The sequence below is a fragment of the Rutilus rutilus genome (assembly GCF_951802725.1).
Source record: "Rutilus rutilus genome assembly, chromosome: 23".
Taxonomy (NCBI): Eukaryota; Metazoa; Chordata; class Actinopteri; order Cypriniformes; family Leuciscidae; genus Rutilus; species Rutilus rutilus.
In genome coordinates this window covers 12535215-12558186 of record NC_140233.1, presented here as the reverse complement: position 1 = coordinate 12558186, position 22972 = coordinate 12535215, and the positions used below count along the sequence as shown (strand labels likewise).

General features: G+C 38.9%; 4 protein-coding genes across 26 annotated transcripts in view; 2 read left to right on the top strand and 2 right to left on the bottom strand.

The window, feature by feature from the left end:
- Positions 1-487: 487 nt before the first annotated feature.
- On the top strand, positions 488-10546 carry LOC311283173 (ovochymase-2). 3 transcript variants are annotated; one of them, XM_084397426.1, is made up of 19 exons: positions 488-1128; positions 1209-1306; positions 1422-1519; positions 1610-1782; positions 1863-1958; positions 2064-2215; positions 2374-2569; positions 2800-2914; positions 3011-3144; positions 3239-3382; positions 5045-5175; positions 5571-5664; positions 6337-6468; positions 7004-7084; positions 7300-7483; positions 8115-8169; positions 8390-8492; positions 8706-8839; positions 10253-10546. In XM_084397426.1, the coding sequence occupies exons 1-19, from the start codon at positions 1044-1046 to the stop codon at positions 10418-10420; spliced, it is 2373 nt and encodes a 790-aa protein (XP_084253552.1). In that variant the 5' UTR covers positions 488-1043; the 3' UTR covers positions 10421-10546. The 3 variants fall into 3 exon arrangements, with proteins under 3 accessions (XP_084253552.1, XP_084253551.1, XP_084253553.1); XM_084397425.1 differs by having other exon boundaries at positions 8312-8492; XM_084397427.1 differs by lacking the exons at positions 8390-8492; positions 8706-8839.
- Positions 10547-10925: 379 nt separating this feature from the next.
- Positions 10926-15006, top strand: cyb5r2 (cytochrome b5 reductase 2). Its single transcript, XM_084397428.1, has 9 exons — positions 10926-11066; positions 11818-11976; positions 12087-12159; positions 12265-12371; positions 12466-12595; positions 12871-12954; positions 13074-13162; positions 14303-14402; positions 14514-15006. The coding sequence occupies exons 1-9, from the start codon at positions 11052-11054 to the stop codon at positions 14684-14686; spliced, it is 930 nt and encodes a 309-aa protein (XP_084253554.1). The 5' UTR covers positions 10926-11051; the 3' UTR covers positions 14687-15006.
- Positions 15007-17924: 2918 nt separating this feature from the next.
- rep15 (RAB15 effector protein) lies at positions 17925-18671 on the bottom strand (the record flags this gene model as incomplete). The annotated part of the gene is made up of 1 exon (XM_084396640.1): positions 17925-18671. The coding sequence occupies one exon, from the start codon at positions 18669-18671 to the stop codon at positions 17925-17927; it is 747 nt and encodes a 248-aa protein (XP_084252766.1).
- A 3436-nt stretch (positions 18672-22107) lies between these two features.
- Positions 22108-22972, bottom strand: part of ppfibp2b (PPFIA binding protein 2b) — a 58654-nt gene continuing 57789 nt past the window's right edge. For all 21 annotated transcript variants that reach the window (XM_084396624.1, XM_084396621.1, XM_084396627.1 and 18 more), the window contains one exon: positions 22108-22892. In XM_084396624.1, coding sequence (XP_084252750.1) covers positions 22689-22892 — 204 coding nt within the window. In that variant the 3' untranslated portion in view covers positions 22108-22688. The remainder of the gene's footprint in view (positions 22893-22972) is intronic.

Here is a 22972-nt window from a genome sequence, read left to right as displayed (position 1 = left end):
TTTCCTATTTAAAACTTGACTCTTCTGTAGTTACATCGTGTACTAAGACCGACGGAAAATGTAAAGTTGCGATTTTCTAGGCTGATATGGCTAGGAACTATACTCTCATTCCTGCGTAATAATCAAGAAAATTTGCTGCCGTACCATGAGTCCAGCAGGCGTAAAGTTATGACGCAGCGCCTGAAAATAGTCCCCAGCTCGGTAACTTCCAATGTGACCGGGACTAAGTTTGTCTAACCTATTAGACCTATTTTCAGGCGCTGCGTCATATCATTACGCCTGCTGCACCCATGGTACGACAGCAAAGTTTCTTGATTATTACGCAGGAATGAGAGTATAGTTCCTAGCCATATCAGCCTAGAAAATCGCAACTTTACATTTTCCGTCGGTCTTAGTACACGATGTAACTACAGAAGAGTCAAGTTTTAAATAGGAAAAATATCGAAACCCTTTGGTCATTTTTTTGAGAAAGATGCTAATGGTCCTGTCCGATTCAATGATCTATGCTAAGCTATGCTAAAAGTGGTACCGCCAGACCCGGAGATCGGCTGAATGGTTTCGAAAACGGTAAAACTCAACTGTTTAACTCTGGGGGAGTTGTAAAATGAGCCTATTTCCAAAAAAAGTGGAGTATCCCTTTAAGAATCTGAGAGTGTAAAAATCCAACAACTTCCAATAAACCTTTAGATTAAAAGGTCATTCTGGTCATTGAGGGAAGCATTGTCAGGAGCTTTTCTCTTTCAGCTGAATCACAAGCTGTAAAACCTTTTTCTGCGGATGCTCCTTTAGGAAACAGTAAGATTAATGAGACACACAGATGCACAAAATATTTAAGTTGGATTTAGATCCTTAATATTAGTAGACTGTTAAACTATCCTTGGGTCTAGGTTTAAAATTTGGGAAACAAAGCTACTCACAATGCAATCTTCTGTTCAACACGCCTGTTTCCTGTGTAAAGTTAATGAGTAACCACCCAAAAAGACCACCGCTCTATCACCTCTATAAATACCCCAATCTTAGTCTTTGACAGCAGAGGACACAGAATGTCTGAATTATCCTACAGGACCTTTGTTGGCTTTCTCAGCTTGTTGGGTTGTCTCGAAATGACCTATGCTGTTCATCTCAGTGGTAAGAAACTGTTTAATTAAATTGTATGTAAACTAGCCACAAATGAATGACAAACTTTTGTCCTGTCACTTGATATGCAGATGCAAAGTGCGGATCTACTAAGTCAAGAGGCATACTTGACCGTTCTTTGAGAATAGTCGGAGGGTCAGTGGCTAGAAGAGGTTCCCATCCGTGGCTGGCACGTAACTGTTCATCTTAACAAATCGCATGATAAATCGTTCAATACTTAATTTTATTTCCAAAAGGCATGCTGTAGATCAGTGTGCAAAAATCTATTTCACAATCATCTACAGGTGTCTCTTAGAATCAGAGGGTCGCATTTCTGCGCTGCAGCCATCTTGACAGACCACTGGCTTTTGACTGCTGCTCACTGCTTTGCAAGTGTATCCGCGTAGGTCCACCATTCACCCATGACTAATCATAACTTTTGACCCTGTCAACACTTAAATGACCTACTTTTGAATATAACTGCTTGCCCTAGGGATTTCCTTCACAATATTGAGGCTGTAGCAGGTGAATTCAACCAAAGAAAAGTTGACAGAGGGGAGCAGAACTTCCACATAAAGACTGTAATGTTCCATGAAAAATATCAACGCACCTCTCCCATGAGCTACGACATCGCTTTGCTTGAGATCAATGGGCGCATTCACTTTGGCAAGTCATTCTTTGAGACTAACTTATGCAATATATCAGCTATAGAATCAGAGATGAACATATGTGTGTTTTCTTGACAGATGATTTCATTAAGCCTGTTTGTCTGCCTTATCCTGGTGAGAGGTTTCCACCCAAGACCATGTGTGTTGTTGGTGGATGGGGTCGTATTACAGAGAGTGAGAAGCCACTTGAATAACATTGAAATAACAATTGGGAGAAAGATATCAAATATCTCATTACTATAATTAAGATATTTAAAAAAAGTGTTATACTCTCTTTAGGAGGGCCACTTCCATCGGTTCTTCAAGAGGTGCATCTGGACTTGTTAAAGCAAAGCAAGTGCAAACATGTCCTGCAAACTCTTAGACCTGAGCAGAAGACCTTCACAGTCCTGTGTGCTGGCCCAGAGAGAGGTCGGAGAGATGCCTGCCAAGTAAGTTGACACTAAAGTTGTCTCCCTAACAATGACATTGATTCTAACGTCCTGAATATTACACCTATATGGGACTCCTCTGGTTCAGGTCAGCAGAGATGCGTTTAAGCTCTTGCAACTTTCTGTTTTGAGTTCCTATCTGCCCTCCTTTGCTCCAGGGGGATTCTGGGGGTCCTCTCCTCTGCTCTAGAGAAGATGGAAGCTGGGTGGCTGTGGGGGTCACGTCATGGGGTAAGGGCTGTGGCCGAAGCTGGAATGACAACAATATCAAACCATCATCCAAAAGAGGCTCACCTGGAGTATTCACTGATGTCTTAATGTTTCTGTCATGGATCAAGTCAAATCTTAGGAAAGGTGGGTATTGTTGTCGAGTTGGTCCTAGGCTAGTAACTGAAACAATGTAGGTTCAGCAAGAGCTGATCAATTTGCTCTTAAGCAAGACACCTTACCAAGGGTGGACTGGCCATCTGGAGCACCTGGAGTTTTCCCGGTGGGCCGCTATACAATGTGGGCTGGCTAACCCCAAGTTTCAATAAGTAAGTCGAATAAATCAAATATTTAAATAAATGACTACTTGCTTACAGAACTCAGTGTAGGTGTGGAAAGGTCCCTGTGCAGTGTACCTGATGGAGTTGTGCCTGGAAATGAAGGCATTATCAGAAATCCAGCTCTTTATGGGCAAAGCTACAATCACAATGAGTGAGTTACATCTGAAGTATTTTACATATTTGCAACCAAAAGGCAAAAACCGCAAAAAAATTCACAGCAACTTACGTTTTAATGTTTTTGGTGCAGAATGTGTTTGTGGTCCATTCGAGTTGCCATTGGTGAACGTATTCTTCTGAAGTTCTTGGAGTTTGACTTGGAGAATGACACACAGTGCCAAAGTGATCATCTGACTGTGTACGTGGATGAAGACAGGCGAATAGGTGACGGAGGAAACATTAACAGAAATTATGACTTTGCTGTTCTTTTATTTTCTGCAAGTGGTTACATATTTCACCATGTGATCTTGCTTACCAGGGCGGTTCTGTGGCAGTCAGCCACCCTCTCCAATTCTTATTGGTGGTTCCCATAGTGTCACAGTACAGTTTGTATCAGATGTAAGCAGCACAGGTGCAGGATTTGCCATCCAGACCAGTGGTGTTGGCGAGGACTTCAGTTTTGGTGAGTTTAATCTGTCCGACTGGTTTCTCCTGCTCTAAAAAAAGTCAACAAAGTTTCTTGAAAGGGACAAAACAATGTTTGAAGAAGTCTGTATGCTCAAGCCTGTTTGGTGACGGTCGAATTCAGAATGAGTTGTGCAATTGTAGCCCTTCCCAATCACATTGCGTGGATGCTTGGAATAGCATGCTTGCTTGCATACTGTGTGCGTGCTTGATTAGCAGGCTTGCTTGCACATGCCTGATGATGTTGTTTTCCAGCATTGTCTCATTTATACTTCTGTGTTTCTACAGTTCTGTTATTAAAAAAAAATGTCGCCCTAATGGACCACTTGCACTGAGCTTCCTGACGCACTTCCGTTTGGAAATAGTACGTCTCACTTATTTCCGGTTATGTTTACATTCAATGTACTGTGGTACAAACGCCACGTAAAATGCGTGTCCGCAATAAGATTTAAAAATGTGGCAATTTTTATTGACAGGAGAAGGGATATTCTGATGTTTACTGTGTGCAGAATTTTCCAAATTTATCGGAACATGATGTTTTAATCCAACCCAAGCCGATCTGAGAAAGCAGCGGGTGTTAAAAATACGCCGTTATTTCACCACCGGGTGTCAGTGTTCGACTAAACTAGTGACCGCGACGCTGAAGTGTGTGAGAACAAATGAATAACATCAGTGCGAACCACGAACATTTATTTATTTATTTGGATAAAATATTTTTCAATGTCAATCTTTTCACTATTTACATTTCACTATTTACATGCCCAAAATGCTATAATATTCAAAGTAGTTGACTGTCATTCTCCTCTACGCTGTATAGCCTATTATTGATTAAATAGCCTAGCCTATTTAACATCGTTACAGGCACCTCGCGAGCATTCATGCATTGAACTATTTTAAAAGACTGGAATAAACACCAGCACACACAAGCGATTTTATAGTCAATTTAATTTAAAAATGTAAACCCAACAGGTATGAAATGTCAGAAAGAGAAAAAAAAAAACTGTTAATGGGAAGACGAGCATAGGACTGCTGCAGCTTAATGGATAAATATATTTAGCCTATTTATTATTCAGAATGCACAGTTGGAAAGAAAATATATTTATAGGAAAATTTCAGCAGGCTCAAGATAATTAATACAGAGACCATTATTCATTATTTTAATCAATTCGCAGCCATAAAACATGTGATAGCCTAATCTGCATTCTCATGTATGTAGGTGCGCTGAACGCTCTAACCGGAAACTCCCGATATGTACTAACTAGAACGCGGAAGTAGTCCATTGTACTCTCCTTAGCAGCACAGGTTGTGCCCAAATGATCTGTCAGTTTCATCACCTGGTCTGCAAGGTGTGTTCATTTCCCCAGTCAGGTTGAGAGGCAAGCTAACGTTCCCCAGTAGAATTCTGTTTTCACACTGCAGCCGCTCAGATAGGCTCCTCAGAGAGCAGAGGGCTTATCTCAATAGGACCGTTACTATAGTTACTGTACATGTCTGCCAGGGGACCATCTACCAGTGGTAAGTTCAGAGAAGGTAAGAGCTAGGTTCAAATCACCACCCTGCTCCCGTCAGTATGACCCTTGCCAGACAGAAATGTGACACCATGCTGCAACGCCATTGGCTGGGCTCCATTCCACCGGTTTCTCCTTTTGTGTTTGTGCAGGAGCTGAATGTGGAACAGTGGTGCTGTTAGAGCCCAAGGTGGCTGTGCGGAGCCCCGCCTACCCGAATGCCTACAGGAACAACAGCCTTTGCCACTGGGTCATCTATGCCCCAGAAGGCCACATAGTCAAGGTAAAAACAACCCTGTAGCCCTATTGTTGGCCCAGTCAGCACCTGGTGTACCCTCTGTCCAGTCATGACCTCTCTGTCCGGTCATGAATGCATGCATGCAGTGAGATTGGAGGCTCTGATCAGTTTCACTGCAAAAGAGAATGTGATACTCAATTAGACAGCAAAGAGCGACGTTGTGACGTCACTGCAGTCACGTAACGCTGGTTGTTACCTGCTGTTTACAAAATGCTGCAGATCGTTTCAAATTAAGAACCTTTCATAACCTTTGTTGGCCTGAATGATTTTAGGCATCCACAGTGCCAGAAACACCTGACTGGGCCATTCTGTGTTCATGATCACCTCACTCTGTTTGCTATATGCTAACATGCTAATTGCAACTTTACTGTGCCTTAAAGCTTGACTTTGATGACTTTGACATTGAGGAGTCCGAAAACTGCCAATATGATTCACTCACAGTGTTCGGAGACATTGATGGCAAGGATGAAATAGGTAAAGTACAAAAAGATGATTACAATTGAAGTATTTGATCTTTTAAAATTGAAACCATAATTTTTTTTATGTTTTTAAAAGAAATGTATTGCTCACTAAGGCTCCATTCACTTAATTAAAAATACACTAAAACAGTAATATTATGAATTTTTCTATTTGAATATACTACATTTCTGGTAACACTTTAGTTTAGGGTTTAATTCTCACTATTAACTAATTGCTTATTCACATGCATATTACTATAGGATATTGGCTGTTTATTAGTACTTATAAAGCACATATTAATGCCTTATTCTGGATGACCACATTCCCTTAATCCTACCTAAACTTAACAACTTCCTCACTAACTATTAATAAGCAGTAATTAGGAGTTTATTGAGGCAAAAGTAATAGTTAATAGTTAGTTAATATTGGACCCTAAACTAAAGTGTATCTTATTATTATCAATGTTGCAAAAAGTTGCTGTGTAATATTTCTGAAAATAAAAGAAAGAAACTAAAGAAAACTAATCTGTTTTTATCTCATCTTTAATAATGTAAACATTAGATTTGACAGTTTAATGTTACATTACAGTGTCACACTGTTATCAGTTACACAGGAACATTTTGCACTGCGGCATTATGGGAAATGTAGTTTTCAAATGCTCTGCTATTATCATTTTTGTGTTTTAAGTGGTTGTATGTGGCAGGAGCGTTCCTCCGGCTGTTCTCAGCTACGGTTCCATAATGCTTCTGCAGTTCAGCACAGACAACACCATCTCTGCACGCGGCTTCATCGCCTCCCTTTCTTTTATCAGCGAAAAAGGTGAGAGTCAACATTAGCAAAGAAACGCTCTGCACTGCAGGTGTTTAAATGTCACACAACTAAACCTGACTTACATGTGACTCACATGTGCAAATAGTTTGCCACAGTATAAACACACTAGCTAACTAACTACTATTTATGCTACCTCTAAAGGTCAACAGGAAAGTTTAATTGTTTTGCAATCTATACATGCATTTATACCGAAAGTTTATTATTATATATATATAAGGCTATTTTATAAGACATGATAAACATTATGTGTAGGGCTATTTTTAGATTTTTGATTTTTTTTTAAATCTCAAATTCATGTATCAATTTAGGTTTTCTATTGATTGTTGATAATATAAGTACATGTATTTAATATTTAGTACATGATACAACAAAGGCACAATTAATACTGTTTATAAATCTCAACTTACTCAACTTACCATGCCTTTCTTTGACACCACAGAGTTTGTAACCAGTAACCACAGAATTATGCTGGGTGAAATGATGACAAAAATGATAAGGCCTTGAATATTACATTTCCTCACAGATCTCCAAAAGACAGAATATCAAGATCAGGGGGAGGAAGCAGATTATGACAGCAGAGTTCTCTCGCCACATTTGCAGGCTGGTTTGTTCTTTGTGTTCTCCACTTTAAAATAGGCTCTTTGTCTCAGAGGGCCTTTAGAATGTGTGGAATCCAGCCGGAGCCCAAAAAAAAATGTGTAAAATAAGGGAATGTACACTTATTCAGAGTCACAAATGAGAATTTATCTCTGAACAGATTGTGTGGGTGTATTTGGTTTTACATCAAGTATTCATGCTTGCCTTCCACTGACTTCTCAGCTCCGTGTGGAATGCCTGATATCTTTGCTGGCTCTGGAATGGACGCCCTGAGGAGAGAAGAGGATGATGGGAAACTGCCATGGCTGTGGCACGTCAGCATTGGTCTGGGTGCAGGCCGTGACTGCAGCGGGGCGATCATCCAGTCACAGTGGATCCTTACTGATGCACACTGTGTCTATGACCTGTGAGCAGCCAACATGCCAGAAGTGTTAAGGCTGTATCTAATGGAGCCCCTAAGGGGACATGGTGATGAAAAAAACGAGATAGGCGGAAAATATATGATATTTGCATAAAACATTTGCGTTCTACAAAACATTTGCACAACTTTTCTCGGGGAAAGGTAATGGGCGAGAGTGCAAAAACATTGAATAATAAGTTTTCCTCCCATCTTATTATTATTATTATTATTATTTTTATCATTACCATGCCCCTTTAAGGTGCGGTCACAAAATTTCAGGCAAAAACCGGTTCATTGTCCATTGACTATTGTGTAGAGATGTATGAATCACCACTCTCACAGAAGTCAAACCAAGAAGCTTTCTATTGGTCAGCGCTGCGAATTCGGGTGACCAACGTGAGCGAAATCTGCATGGGGAACTTTATTGCCCTCACGCGAAACTCAACATCTTGCGCATTCTTAATAACTGGATTTCGCCAGGGTAAATATAAATATGACACCTTTAGGGGCTCCATAGTTTCTAGAGCCATGCACATGTATTAACTTTGAAAAAGACATTAACTTATGAATACACAGTATAGTACTTTTTATTGAAGGCACTATACTAAAAGTACTTTATATGTTGATTTCTTTGTAGGGAAGAAAGACTTCTAAGAATTTTATCAGTGACGACAGAAGGCTCAAAGAAACAGGTGAGAAGTAACTAAATCAACATCAGACCCACAGGAAATTGGCAGGAATGTTGTTCCAGGAATTAATGTTGATTTTGTGTCTTTAAAGGGACAGTTCACCCAAAAAATTAAATTCCCCTTAGTAAATGAGATCTCTTTTCAGACCCGTGATGTGATCAGAGTACACGTAAACCCTTATTACAACCCATCCTCTCTCGAATTTAATGTGGCTTTGCTTCAGTTGAGCTCTCCGATAAATCTCAGTGAAAGCACGCAGCCTGTCTGTCTACCCTCTGCTGGACAGGACATCTCACCCTCCCTCCGCTGCTGGACCAGCCAAATGTGTACGTCACCCTTCTGCCTTTACGAGTTGACCGCTGTGATGGTTACACAATAGTCTGGAGGATTTTGATATGTGTGTGTGTGTGCATAATAAGCAAACATGGCATTTCACGAAAACTTGTTGAACTGGAGTTGAACTTTCAGAACTTGAATGTCACCTGAACAATATCATTTTCTCTGTGGATCTTTAGGTGAATGTTATGCACTCTTTTTAGCAGGAAATGGGCAGCACAGACCTGTATGGCTAAAAATATCTGTGCTGGAACGAGCGGTGTGTGAACAACAACACGGAACTAGATTGTCACCTACTTTGTTATGTGCTGGACTGAGAAGTGGAGAATCATGCATGGTGAGAACTGGAGCTGTAGGCCTACTGTGAACTACACGTTTACTAGTAGGGAATGCAATTGAAGAAATACTGACCTCTAGTGGGTAAATTCAGTAATGACTCTTAAATGAGCTCTGTCCAAAACCACTTGATTTGTGCTTGTGGTGATCAATAGGGCGGTATTTGGAAGTGACTGGCTGCATCTTTATATGCATACTTCCCTGCTATATAGTAGGCGAAAAACTGTATGTGAAAAAAATAGTATGTACTAATTCACAGTATTCATTAAGCTGTAGCAGCAGAGTACCTGAATTACTATTCCAGTGAGATTCTGAAGTGTGCATCCAATGTACACTTTGCTATCCCATGAGGCCATGGGAGAGGAGTTGTGAATGGCAGAGAAGTGACGGCTCGCAGTGTCCGAAATCACCCCATATACCCTTAAATAGGGCACTATTTGAGGGGACAGCCATTTGTAGTGGTGTCCGAAACCATAGTGGACATTATTGAGTGCACTCATTCAATCCCACAATGCACTGCAATAATGAGTGTACAACAAGGTGTACACTCGACGGCTAGAGAATACCCGTAATTCACTGTTACGGTCGCGCCGAATGAATTCCCGCGTCTCGCCAGAAGATGGTGCCCGCAGCTTAATCCACACACACACACACACACACACACACACACACACACACACACACACACACACACACACACGTATAAACCATTTTCTAAACCGATGGTCCAATGTAGCTACAGCGTAATATCATACAGATATAAATTCCTTTTTAATTGATTATTAAATTGTTGAATTAAGGTTTATACATGCTAGTTTACATTACATAGTTCAAGATACATTTTTTCATTACTACTGGAGCTGCCAGTTTGCTACGTTTTAAATGATTATTAAACATCAAGCACAAACTGTGCAAAAGCGGCAGGCACACCCAGTGTCCGAATTCATTCACTCGTTTTCATTCACTCCTTCCAAGTGGACTATATATTAGTGGAGTAATGTAGGGAATAGTGAATGAGTGTAGGTATAGGGGGCGCTTTCGAACACAGCCGACGTAACTGATGCCGTAAATCACATGACAATGACAACATCACGGTCGTGATCCGTGTAGTATGTGCATTCATACTACACATCCTGTATACACTATATAGAACATACTTTTTTTTAACTGTTGCAATAATTACTTATTCAAAAGAATTACCTAAAGAGTATGTTATTTTTCGGTTGCAACCTATGACTTTGTTTAATGTAACAATAAAAGATGTTAGGCAGAATGTCAGGCAGCATAGTGACAAAGCTTATAGTCCATATGAAGATATTTTGAAGAATGTTGGTAGCCGAACACCATTATGAATGATTTTTGGGACTGGTAGGCTAGTATCTATTTTGCTAGTCAATTTCTGAACTTTTCACAGACTCATTGGAACGGTGGACCTCTCGTCTGTCAGACAAACACATCTGGGGTTGTTCTGATGGGAGTGAAGAGTTGGGGAGAACCTTGTGGTGGGATCCAGAAGCCTGCAGTATATTCTTCAGTACCAGCCGTCATGAACTGGATCTCAAAGCATTTGGACACTGAGTGAAAACCCTGAATTAGCAGAATTCAGTATATTTTTGTGAATTATTTCGTTCTGAAGTAGGCTACTCAAGGGTGTAGAGGCAAGGGTGTAGAGTTATATTCAAGCAATTTTAAGGCATGAAGAATTTATTTAATTTTTTTAAAGAAAAAAAAACGTTTAAATATGTCATTTTGATTATCAAAGATTAGTTTTAAGGATTAAAAAAAAAAGTTGACTACAGGGGGACATTAAATTGTTTAGACAACCTTGGCTAACTTGAATATAAATATTTTAAAGCTTCAAAAATGTCCGGCATTTCTGTTTTTATTACTGTAACGGCCTTGGCCTAATGTGCTGTACTTGAGGAGATTCCTTGACCCATCCCGCTGAATGTGATATCAGGCAGTGGGGTGATCCCACACCATTCACAGACACACATGAAGAACCATAGGCGACGCTCTGCTCATTTAAATATTCTATTCCTATTGGCTGAGACCACTGAGGGGCCTACTCCTGTTGGCTGCATTTCACTATTAACTAGCCTTGGTGCAAAGGTTGGAATACAGGAAAGAGATGAACCAAGAACAACTTTTACCTCACATACAGTGAACCCTGACCATATTAACATATTAACAGTACATTACAGGAATAAGACATGGATCAAGTTCTGGTGAGTATTTCCCCCCCTTTACATTCATATATTCCCTGCTTTCTTCCTCACTCTGCCTTGCAAAAAGCAATTAGCACCTTGCTTGTCCTCCATGTCAGTTTCACGCTTATCTGTTGATTTTATTCTGGTTAGAATGACAGCAGTGGAAAGAAGGTGAGAGTTAATTACAGATCAATGTTGAATGTAGCACAATATGCCAATAGTTTAGAGTTAGTTGCTCTATTTATTATCAAATGTTTAGACGCACCTACTCTATTATTTTTAATAAATGCAAGTTGTTAAATTAAGTAATTAAACAACAAATTAACTTAATAGTATTATATAATATACTTAATAATACTTAATTTTTTTATAAAAAACACATTTTATATTTGTGTACAAAACTATTTAGAATGTAGAATAACAGTGAAGTCATTTAAAACAATGCAAGTGCGGTGGTTATGTAGTGTCGACACGTTGAATTTGTTAAATTAGGATGAATTTTGTTAAATTAAATATTTAAATAATAAGTTTAACACCATCCAGTCCATATCCTGCATAAAAAAACGTAAAATTTTAATATAAGATAGCCTATTCATTACAATATTTAATTAAACATTTAATTTATATTTATAGTTTACACATACATTATATTTTTACTATAAATATACATTTCATTTACCTATATTTTTTATTAAATTATAATTTATATTTGCCTACAAAACTCATTTCAACCATAAACCAATTTTGGTGTTTAATGTGTGTTTTGCAGACAGTACCTGTGCTAATTGGGATATCTGTAGTGGTGATCACAGTCCTCTTCCTCGTCCTAAACTCGGGAGGCTCCAAAGGAGATGGAAAGCAAAGCAAGTTTCCAAAAACCTTGCAGGATCCTAATCTGAAATATTCACTGCCACTCATAGAGAAAGAGGTCAGTCAGAATTTAAATGTGTACTTAAATACGTTTTCTACTGCAAAAGAAAAAAGTACGAATATTGTTGCATCCCAATTGCACTTCTACTTGTATTTGGTTTGCAACAGGAGATCACTCATGACACTAAAAAATTCCGGTTCGGTCTTCCATCCTCGTCTCACGTTCTTGGTCTCCCTATTGGTAGGGCATTTCACTACACCTTTATCACATCAGCAGAATCACCTGAGCCAATATCACCTGAGTTTCACTCATTTTCTAAGATGGATCTTGTATTCTGTGTCACAGGTCAGCATGTTTACCTGTCTGCAAAGGTGAATGGGAATCTGGTTATTCGTGCGTACACACCCGTGTCCAGTGATGAAGACCAGGGATACGTTGATCTAGTTGTAAAGGTGTGATGCAATACATTTTGAAGTTGCAAATCATGACTGGTTATGTTTTATAGTGGGCTTCATAAAAATCCCTTTCTTTAATATCTCACATAAGGTCTACTATAAAAATACTCATAAAAACTATCCTGATGGAGGCAAGATGTCTCAGTATTTGAATGATATGAAGATTGGAGACACCATTGACTTTAGGGGTCCAAATGGATTACTGGTATACAATGGGAAAGGTAAGGAAAAATGTATTATTACTTATGAATAATCACATATTCAGTGTTATTTTAGCATTATTTATACTTACAGTATATTTATTTTTTCAGTTTTCCTAGTTCTATCATTTCCAATGTTTCTACACCAGTTTTTTGTACGATGTAATGCAATTAGCCACTAGAGGGCGATGTCTTGTTGTTTTAAGATTACTAAATGCATGATCTGTATCCACAATGCATTTTTAAATGTTTAAATGCTTCATATGCTGCATATATTTCTTTACTGACATTTACAGGGCAGTTTGCTATTCGACCTGATAAAAAATCTGAACCTAAAGTGCGGAAGTTTAGACACGTGGGCATGATTGCTGGTGGAACAGGTAATGATGGACATATTTTGAGTGGGCTCCAATGTATTTATAGTAGGTTTCCAGGAATTCCTGCCAAGACGTTTCATCTAAATATGTATTAATTAAAGATGTCGCGTTCATTCTTTCAGGCGTCACTCCAATGCTGCAGCTGATCAGGAGTATAACCGCAGCAGATCCTGCTGACAACACCAAGTGCTCCATTATATTTGCTAACCAGGTCAGTCACATTCATGACGGAATTCTCATCAAGTTAAAAAAATAAATAGGCAATATATTACTGTAAATGGAGCTCAGTGTGCGTTTGACCTCGTATTTTTGTGTTGCTTCCCAGAAACAATATCTAAACATCCTCAGACATACATAAGCCATATTTTCTCCACCAAAGAAAATAGTTCCAAAGGGTAAGGTCGTCGAGTATAAAGGGTTAGTTCACCTAAATATTAAAGTTCTGTCATTAATTACTCACCCTCATGTCGTTTCATTTTTGATGAAATCCAAGAGCTTTCTGAGTTTTTTCTAGTTTTTGGTTTGTAGAACGTTATTCTAACGTTACGTTAATGTTCCCCTAACGTTATTCTAAAGTTCCCAAAACATTACCATAACCTCTTTACTCCAATATCATTAACCTGCTGTACGTCAATAATCATCCAGCACACCTGCGACCCATAGTAAAAGTGGTATGGAAGATGTATGCATGGATGCCTATAGTATAATACAATCTTGTTTTTATTTATTGTTGAATTATTAAAAAATAAGATTAAATTTGTCCATTAATATCTAAGATTTACTATATTTCACGGGGTACCCAGATTTTTACATTTCTTCAGCACCAAATAGCTAAAAATGACTTCAACACAATGGTTTTTCAAATATGAAATGTACTCACAGACATTAAAAAAATGATTTGACTTAAAATAGGATATCAGTACATTTATTTCTTACCACTGAATTTTACAGCGGGACATTCTTCTTTTGGTCCGTAAACGGAAAATTCTCGATTTACATCATGTTCTCTTCAAACTTCAATAAGGGTGTCAGATCTATCCGAAATCATATTTACTCTCACATCTATATTAATTATAAGTGATTATTCAACAAAGAGATCCATAAACGAACGCAAGTCAGTAAGCCAGTAATACCTTCTCATTTTTAAAAACTCGCTCCTCACACACACACACACACACATTATATTTATATATTTATCCACTTCTCCGTACATTTTAGCTGAAAAACAAGTCTTATTTTAAATTATATTTTCCTAGGGAGTGTTAACACATTATATATTTGTCATATCATAAGTACACCTTGTTAACACTTTATATATTTGTCATAAGTAAAGTGTGTTTCACTCCCACAGACTGAGGAGGACATATTGTTACGTAAAGAGCTGGATGAAGTTCATAGAAATCACCCTGATAAACTCGATCTGTGGTACACACTGGACAAGCCCTCTGAAGGTACAATTCATCTTCTGATACAAATATCTAGATGAATGCTAATCGTAGAGATCATTTGACTGCCCAACAGTAGAGGCGACTGTGAAGATTTTCTCTCTGTTCTTGTGACAGGGTGGAAGTACAGCAAAGGGTTTGTTGATGCTGCCATGATAAAAGACCATCTCCCGCCTCCGGCCAACGATGTGCTCATCGTGATGTGCGGTCCACCCCCCATGATCCAGTATGCCTGCCTGCCAAACCTCGACAAGCTGGGCTACAAAACTGACAACACCTTTGCGTACTAAGTCTTCTGCCACTGATTAGTGTATTACACAAACATATTCTGTGATCATTTGTAATAGATGGTTTACAGCTTGTGAAACATGTCGAATCAATGCCAGATGTAAAAATAGATCTTTTGTTGAATCCCATTTGGTTTTGTTTGTGGGGAATTATCTTAGAAAAAAAAGTCCAATTCAGGCCAGTAGTAGTGAAAATGTTTTTCATCTGTATTTTTTGTTGTTTTTTAAGGATAAATATCAAAGTATTTTTAAAACAGGGTATATGTACATTTCCAGAAAAGTTGGAGCGTTTTGTAAAATGCAATAAAATCAATAATCTGTGATTTGTTAATTCTCTTTAACCTTTATTTAACTGACAAAAGCACAAAGACAAGTTTTTCAATGTTTTCAATGACCATCTTAAAGGGATAGTTCACCCAAAAATGAAATTTCTGTCATTACTCAGACTCATTATGCCTTTCCAAACCCATAAGACTTTTTCATCTTCGGAACACAAATAAAGATATTTTTAATGAAATCTGAGCGATTTCTATCCCTCCATAGACAAGCAACTACAACTTTGATGCTTCAAAAGGTTCATAAAGAGATCTACATATTAACACTAATCCATATGAATTGAGTGGTTTAGTCCACATTTTCTGAAGAGACTCGATCGCTTTATATGATGAACAGATGGAATTGAGGGAATTTAGAATTTTCGACATGAGGGTGATCATTTAAGAATTTTCATTTTCAGTGAACTATCCCTTTAAGGGCCCTTTCACACCTACCTTGTTTGGTCCGGACTTGGAGTAGCCTCTCGCTGCATCCTGCGGTGGACGTCCAACCCGGCCACATCCAAGTGTGACATCAGAAGCCACCACGCCCATGCCCAAATTGCTATATCATCCAGTTCGGCAGGTGGCGCTGTCACAAAAAACTAGGGTCCTGTTACCGGGGTCTTAAAGCTGCAGCATTGACAGTATATAAACGAGCTGCAGCCTCCGATTGTGCAGGAATATACTATTGATTTTAAGTAGTATAGTGAATGTGTTGCTCTGAACAACTGTGACTGGTTATTTTAAGAAAAAGTTATCACGCTTGCATAGATGGGTCATTTTAGACCAATGTGTGTAAACTTGATGTATTAACACAAAATATTAAATTAAAATATTAATTTGTGACCAAGATATTTTGAACTATGATGATATTCTGATGTTATATTTTGATATGTTAAACTCATAAAACCTGTACAGAAGGGGAAGCGAGAGATTAACTGGTTTTTATGTATTAGAATATTGTGCAAAAGTTCATTTATTTCAGTAATTCAACATAGCTGTAAGCCATAATCATCAAATTTATAACACATAAAGGCTTGAAATATCTCACTTTGCATGTAATGAGACTATATTATATATTAGTATCAGCTTATAGTTGAATTACTGAAATAAATGAACTTTTGCACGATATTCAAATTTTTCGAGTTTCACCATATTGGTTCTTTAACTTAAGGTTTACATAAATTCCATTCTGCTGTTCTATTATTTGATTTCAAAGTCATTTGCTATAACAGGCATTAACTAATAAGTGAATTCTTAATTTGGTTGTAAAAATGCAGTATTTCTATAACCACATTTTTTTTAATTTAGAAGGGGTAACTATAAGTGCAGTTTGGAGTACATATAATTAAGAAAGTGACAAAAACTCGTTTTAGTTTAAGTATAGATGCTCCCTTATACGTTTATTATAGCAAAACCATGATTATTGATTACCATTTGTGTAACAGAAATACAAGAGAAATATAAAAATATCATTTTAAGGTACATTGTTTACTTGTACTAACATGTCATTAACTTACAAAACCAGTGAGCAATGCAGAGGTAATGTATTGTCTAATACAGCTGTTGAGGGAGTAATTGTGAATTAGACCATTCCAAGCTTGCCAAAGCATCACAATTTAACTGCACCAATAATCTGTTGCATCACACCTCTACACCAATAACCTCATCTTTATTATAAACCAATAACTATGATAACAACCGTAAATATATTTCCGACAGGAAGCAGCGCCATTTTGCGCATGCGTACAACAAATCGAGTCACGTGCCGTATTTGGACATGGGCGAGGCTTCCGACGTCACACTTGGATGGGCGTGGCTTCTAACGTCACACTTGGATGTGGGCCGGGTTGGACGTCCACCGCAGGATGCAGCGAGCTGTACTTGGGGACTTTCGGACTTTTCAGTTTGGTCCGAATCAAAATTACAGGTGTGAAACCTCCCCCGGACCACGGTTCGGACCAAACAGACGAAATTTGGTCCGACGAAAAGAGGTAGTCTCGGTCCGGATCAAACTGAACAAAGGTTTGGTTCGTTTCTAGTGTGAAAGCATTTTCAGTATGGTTCGGACTTTTAGACTATTTACAGGAAGTTCCGGTGGTTCCCACGTAGCCTAAACAACTGAAGAAGAATATTTATGTGCAGATCTGTCAGTCCTGCCCACCGCATTTCTTCCAGCTGATTCAAATGTGTACACACACACACATTTTTCCTGCGTCCTGCCGGCGACGATAAAATGTTCGCAAACCGAGGACGTTCGTTTGGCGAATTTGAACTCGCCTCGAGTATAGTCGCAGGGAGTGCCGTAATAATAACAGTATAGTGGCAACGATATGCGTCTGTTCATTCATTCTTGTCAAAGTTACCCGCTGTCACATCACATTTCCTTTAATTACTCTTTATAATCATCACAAAAGAAGATATTTTGAAGAATGTTGGTAACCAGACAGTTGGCGGCATCCATTTTCTTTCCTATGATGGAAGTCAATGGCTACAGTCAACTGTCTGGTTACCAACATTCTTCAAAATATCTTCTTTTGTGTTCAACAGAAGAAACAAACACATTCAGGTTTGGAACAACATGAGGGTGAGTAAATTATGACAGAATTTTCATTTTTGGGTGAACTATACCTTTAATATATACTGTAGATAGAGAGAAAAAAAATGATGTGAGTGAATTTATTTTAAATGTGGGGTAGTAACAAAGAAAGTACAAAACTTGTCAGCAAAAATATTTATTTCTGCACATTATTTTGCATCAAGTAACAGTTAAGTATTGCTGGAGGCGGATAGACATCAGACACTAGTTTTAAGGCTGGAAAGTCTAGGGAAAATATCAAGCATCTGTTACCAAGCAGTGAGCTGCTCATTAGAATAAACCCCCCCAAAAATTGTTAATGAATCTAGTAAGAACAGCTCAGCTGTTAGGTGAACTTAACAAGCAGGGTCAGAGGATCGTCACCCTCCTTACCAACCAGTGCTTGCATCATCCCACTTGAAGTGGCAAAGCATTTCGCACCTTTGAAGAAGTGATCGATAAAACCCTGATCAATCCTCACGCACTTCCCCACAGCTGCTTGCAAGTTGTTGCTTAGTAGCCCGTAAATGTTTCCTTTGTCGTTTTGTCGACCGAAGAAGAGAAAAAGCGCGTAACAGTCTCTGCCGATGGAGGAGCAGAACTCCACCATCCTCTCGGCTTGGGTTTTCTCCACCACATCCATCCCGGCCATGCGCATGATGTCGCTGTAGATATCCAAGGACAGTTCCTCCACGTTCTCCTCCGTTCTTTCTGGCAGGTGAAAAACCTGGACCGCGATCTGGACCCGGGGGTTCTTGCTCGGCTGATCCAGCACGGCCCAGACCCAGTGGGCTCCCAACAGTATCCTCTGTTCTTGGGTCATGGCCGTGCAGTTGAACGTGCCGCTGAGATTCAACAGGCGGCTGTGCTGGATGTAGGTCATCAGAAAGATCTCGCTTAGGGTTGAAGGACTTGGGTGGAACTTGTTCTCCGGGTCCCTGAAGAGCAGATACTCCTTTGTTCTGGATGAAGCCGCCCGGATGCAGTCGCTAAAGAGGTGGATGAGGTCCGCCGAGGAGGTTTTGTTGGGTTTAGCCCATAAGGTTCTGAAAATGCTGATTTTGGCTTCATACTGGAGATATTTTTGGTTCATTCCAGCTGGTCCAGTTCAAAGTGTTGTTTCCCTTATACACTGGAAATATTGACATCATTTTATTGCATTTTCCATTTCTTTAAGGACAACCAAAAATCGGATTTAAAATCCAATAGATAATGACTGAAATTTAACAGAAAACAAATTAACATTTCTAGACAAAAATAAATATTTATACGATTAAAAATAATGGCATGTCGCTAACATTAAGTGTTTATGTTACAAGGAAATAGTTGTTAATGTGGTCACACTTTAGTTTAGGGTCCAATTCTCACTATTAACTATGACTTTTGCCTCAGTAAACTCGCTAATTACTGCTTATTAATAGTTAGTAAGGTAATTCTTAAATTTAGGATTAAGGGATGTAGAATACGGTCATTCAGAATTAGGCATTAATATGTGCTTCATAAGTACTAATAAACAGCCAATATCCTAGTAATACGCATGCTAATAAGCAACTAGCTAATAGTGAGAATTGCCGTTAATGGACACTAACATGTAAAATAACTCACCAATAATATTCTTTCCTTAGTATTGGGTGAGAGTGAACCTGCAGTCGGATCGATCTTCTCTTGTCTGGTGTCCTATTAAAATAAGTGTGCGCATTTAAGGCTGTACCATCAGATAAGGACCTCCCAAATATAATGTTTGCCATTTGGGTCCCGGGACACGTTGGGCAAGTCATCATAAAGCCCCTTACAACAACAAACCCCTTTCAACCCTTGAGATGGATTTAACAGAGGTATAGCAAGCAAACAACCATTTCTGCTTGAAAAAAACAAATTGCTTTTAACATATTATATAGATTTGAAAAAAGATCAAGCCCAAGAAAATGCTGGGCAAACAAAGATTTACTCACATCCAGTTCCATTGGCTACAAGAACACAATAACATATGAAAAAAACAAAGGTAGAGGTAGATATAAAATAAGGGCTGTTTTGCATATTACACAAAAAGTTTTAAAATCATTTTCATATAGTACATTATAAACTCTCAAATCAAAAACAAACAGTAATACGGTGACACAATAGTCTTGAGCTGGACGGTGAACAGGTGAGTTGCACAGCTGAAGTCCTGAAGGTTTTGAGGGTGAGGTGGGTTAGGTTCTTGGCAGTTAATGTGGCTCACACTATTGCGGTGTGGCTGCGTCTCATTCCTCTCAGGAGCTCGTCCCGGCTCAGTAAGTACTGGAAGTGAGAGGAGGGGATGGTGCCAGGATTAGTGCGAAGCGCTCCACAAGTTAAACTAGTTTAGCAGAGTTAAACCTAAACTTGTCAGTAACTGTTTGCAATATGTGACACTAGGGCTAAATATTCACTTCTAGGATTTAGCAAAATAATATTAAAGGTATAGCGGAGGATTTTCTTTTTCCGGGTGGATCATCAAGACTATTGGTCCTCTTAAGTGTCAATCATTCTGGTGATATGTTTACGTAAGGCCGTCGTACGTGCTCGTGCACACGATTCACACGATGGCGTGCGCTCAAAACACAGGTTGGGCTTCCCACTGATGCCTCAGTCGCGAAGTTTCTTGACAGGTAAAGTTTGGCATGCTATTTGGAGAAATCCATTTAAAATCACTGCTAGTAAAAGTTAATATAAGCTATGATTAGCTCGTGCATGCTCTCTCATGCACACGTTTAATAGGCGTTCCCTCTCGGGAGCAGGTAGAGTGTTGTGCATTTTTTCAAAAAGTGGAGAGGGCGGTTCTTTTCTAAAATTCGGGAAAATCCTCCGCTATACCTTTAAATATATACCTATACCTATCCCTGCCAAAAAAAAAAAAAAAAAAAAAAAAAGTTGCCAGCCAGGGCCATCGGATTCAAACCGATGCTCGATGTATTCATTGAGTAGATCACTAATGTTTTGATATGCTGTTTAATGTTTGATGATCACTTTATTTTACAATGTTTTGATATGGAGATTCTGTGCTCTTTAAGAAGATGCGTAATAGCGCCCCCCTACCATTTAACAGTGAAAACATGGATTGCAGGAAAATTCAGTCAATGGCGTAGTCTGGGTTTCCCCATGTTGCCTTGCTCGCAGCGCGATTTTATTCACGCTGCTAGGCATCCTGGATTCCATGGACCAGATTTTCGCCTCAGCGAGGGGACCAATCACAGAACGGGGAGGGAGCAGCAAGACGATGACGACGTCTATGCGACACACCGAAGCAGTTTGTTTATATCTATGGATCCAACATGGCAGCAGACACGAAGTTACCTTTCGATGCAGCCTTAGATAGTGTTCTAAGTAGTTTAGCCATCCTGTACACATAAATCTCTGACTCATCGTCTTCTTCCTCGTCGAATTTCTGTCGCTCTACATACGTCATCTGGTATAATTGAAACGATTGGCTATGAGCTACGTACAGGCACATTTGATAGACATTCTTGGCGCCCAATAAACGGCTCTGGGCATTCGTAAACCACACCTCAAATACGAGAAAATGAACATGTGGTTCCCAGACCACGTCACAATGAGACGAGGTCTGACGTTAGCCAGGCTTTCAATGGCGGGGAAAGAGTTAAGAAACGTGAATATTAAAATTGAGTTTTAATGGGACTTTCATTTGGTCAGTAAGTGTATGAGTAGATTAGTTTCGCAACTCGTGTCTTCGGAGTGTTAAAAATTATGTAGATAAATATTGATTCCTTTCTTTACTATGAATTGTAATATTGGTACATGCAAATAAATATTGGTTCATGTAAATAAAAAATATAAGCATCAGGCTACAATACGTTTCATTGAAATGACGAGTCTATATTTTACATTCACAATATTCACACTGCTTAATATATTACAGAATAATATATACAGTACATTTAAGAATTATAGCCTAAACCTATCTGTAAGAACATTAATTGGTTAATAGATACTGCAGAGTAAAAAAAAACAAAAAAAACACCTTACTGTGAGGTTGTTAATTCCCCTGGATAAGGCCTCGATCTGCATCCCTGATCCTTTAGCGCACAGAATCTGAAATGTCAAGATATCCATCAAATATATCAACCTAAATAATATAAGTTAATATTCATCATTGTACGCAAGTACAAATAAATATTTTTGTATTGATAGATGGAATATTAAGCAGAAGCAATGGGTGGTAATGAAGTGCAAATAATGTGAACATAGAGAAAGAAATGTATATTAGAATGTACCTGCACAAGTGCATGAAAATCCTTTCCCAGCATGCACTGCTCCACATTGTGAAAATGACCATTTGTTGGTGGCCAGATGCATGGATGACAGCAGGTTAATGCTTAATGTTTGTAAAGCATGCATGCCAATGTTTTTGTGTGTGCAAAGTTTGTTATTAAAATCATATTGAAAGATGATTAAGTTTTGAAATGACATACAGCCAAGAAAACATTTATCAAGGAACATTTTTTAAAAAGGAAAACATCCCTCTATGTGCTGGAAAAAACACACAATATCACTGTGATCGAGGAGGTTTATTGTTTATGTAACAATATTTAGCGTTATATATCATTAGTCTATCTTCAACTGAAGAGGCAAGATATCTACCTATAAAAATACTCTTGTGCATTTCATTGTATGAAAATAACCATCAGATTAGTCAAAATGTGCTGCTGCTGCTGAGCATTTAAGTAGTCGTCTGTGTGCCTCTTAAAAATTCACCATAAATATACCATTAAATAACTCTAAAATATGCAAATATTGCACAAGATAGTACACACTGTCTTTAGAAACAGTAGGTGTTGGGTTACAAAAATGGAATACTTTTAAATCTCAATACATTTTTAACGATTCACAAAAAATGATATAGTATCATCACAGGTGAAGTGGCACTATTCTGGGAAAAGCGTTCTACTAAACACTGTTTCCCTTGTGAGATGATGCACTAAACCCCTTGGATCCAAGTCTTTCCGCAGTGTCCGTACTGCGGTCTAGTGTCCGTCAATGGAGGATGCTGGGGGTGTTAGAAAATGGCACTGAACAGAAGCAGGGTGTCGTTGGGAGGTTGCCGTGGTTTTGTGGGATATGGGTGCAAGCGTCAGATCTGTAGAGCTCCCACCTGCTCCCGCCTCTCTGGGTCCCTGTCGAAGATGGGGCTCAGGCCCCTGAAGCCGCTGTAGGGCCGGTTGGCCCCGTTGAGCAGGTCCTGGGCTTGAGATGCATCCAGAGGGCAGATGTAGTCCGTGGAGTCGTCAGCGCGCTTCTTACGGTGGCCGAAACTGGAGAAGCCTATTTTACGTGGCTGAGGAACAGAAATACGCAGCATGAATAACAACACTATATCAGTACCTATCTGCCAATATCAGAAGATCTTTCTCAAAT

Coding starts and splice junctions, on each gene's coding strand:
- LOC311283173 (XM_084397425.1), top strand. CDS start 1,044: ATGTCTGAATTATCCTACAGGACCTTTGTTGGCTTTCTCAGCTTGTTG. Junction 2,570..2,799: donor CAAGTCAAATCTTAGGAAAG/GTGGGTATTGTT, acceptor ACTTGCTTACAG/AACTCAGTGTAGGTGTGGAA. Junction 8,170..8,311: donor CAGAAGGCTCAAAGAAACAG/GTGAGAAGTAAC, acceptor ATCTCTTTTCAG/ACCCGTGATGTGATCAGAGT.
- cyb5r2 (XM_084397428.1), top strand. Junction 12,160..12,264: donor CGTTCTTGGTCTCCCTATTG/GTAGGGCATTTC, acceptor TCTGTGTCACAG/GTCAGCATGTTTACCTGTCT. Junction 13,163..14,302: donor CCATTATATTTGCTAACCAG/GTCAGTCACATT, acceptor TCACTCCCACAG/ACTGAGGAGGACATATTGTT.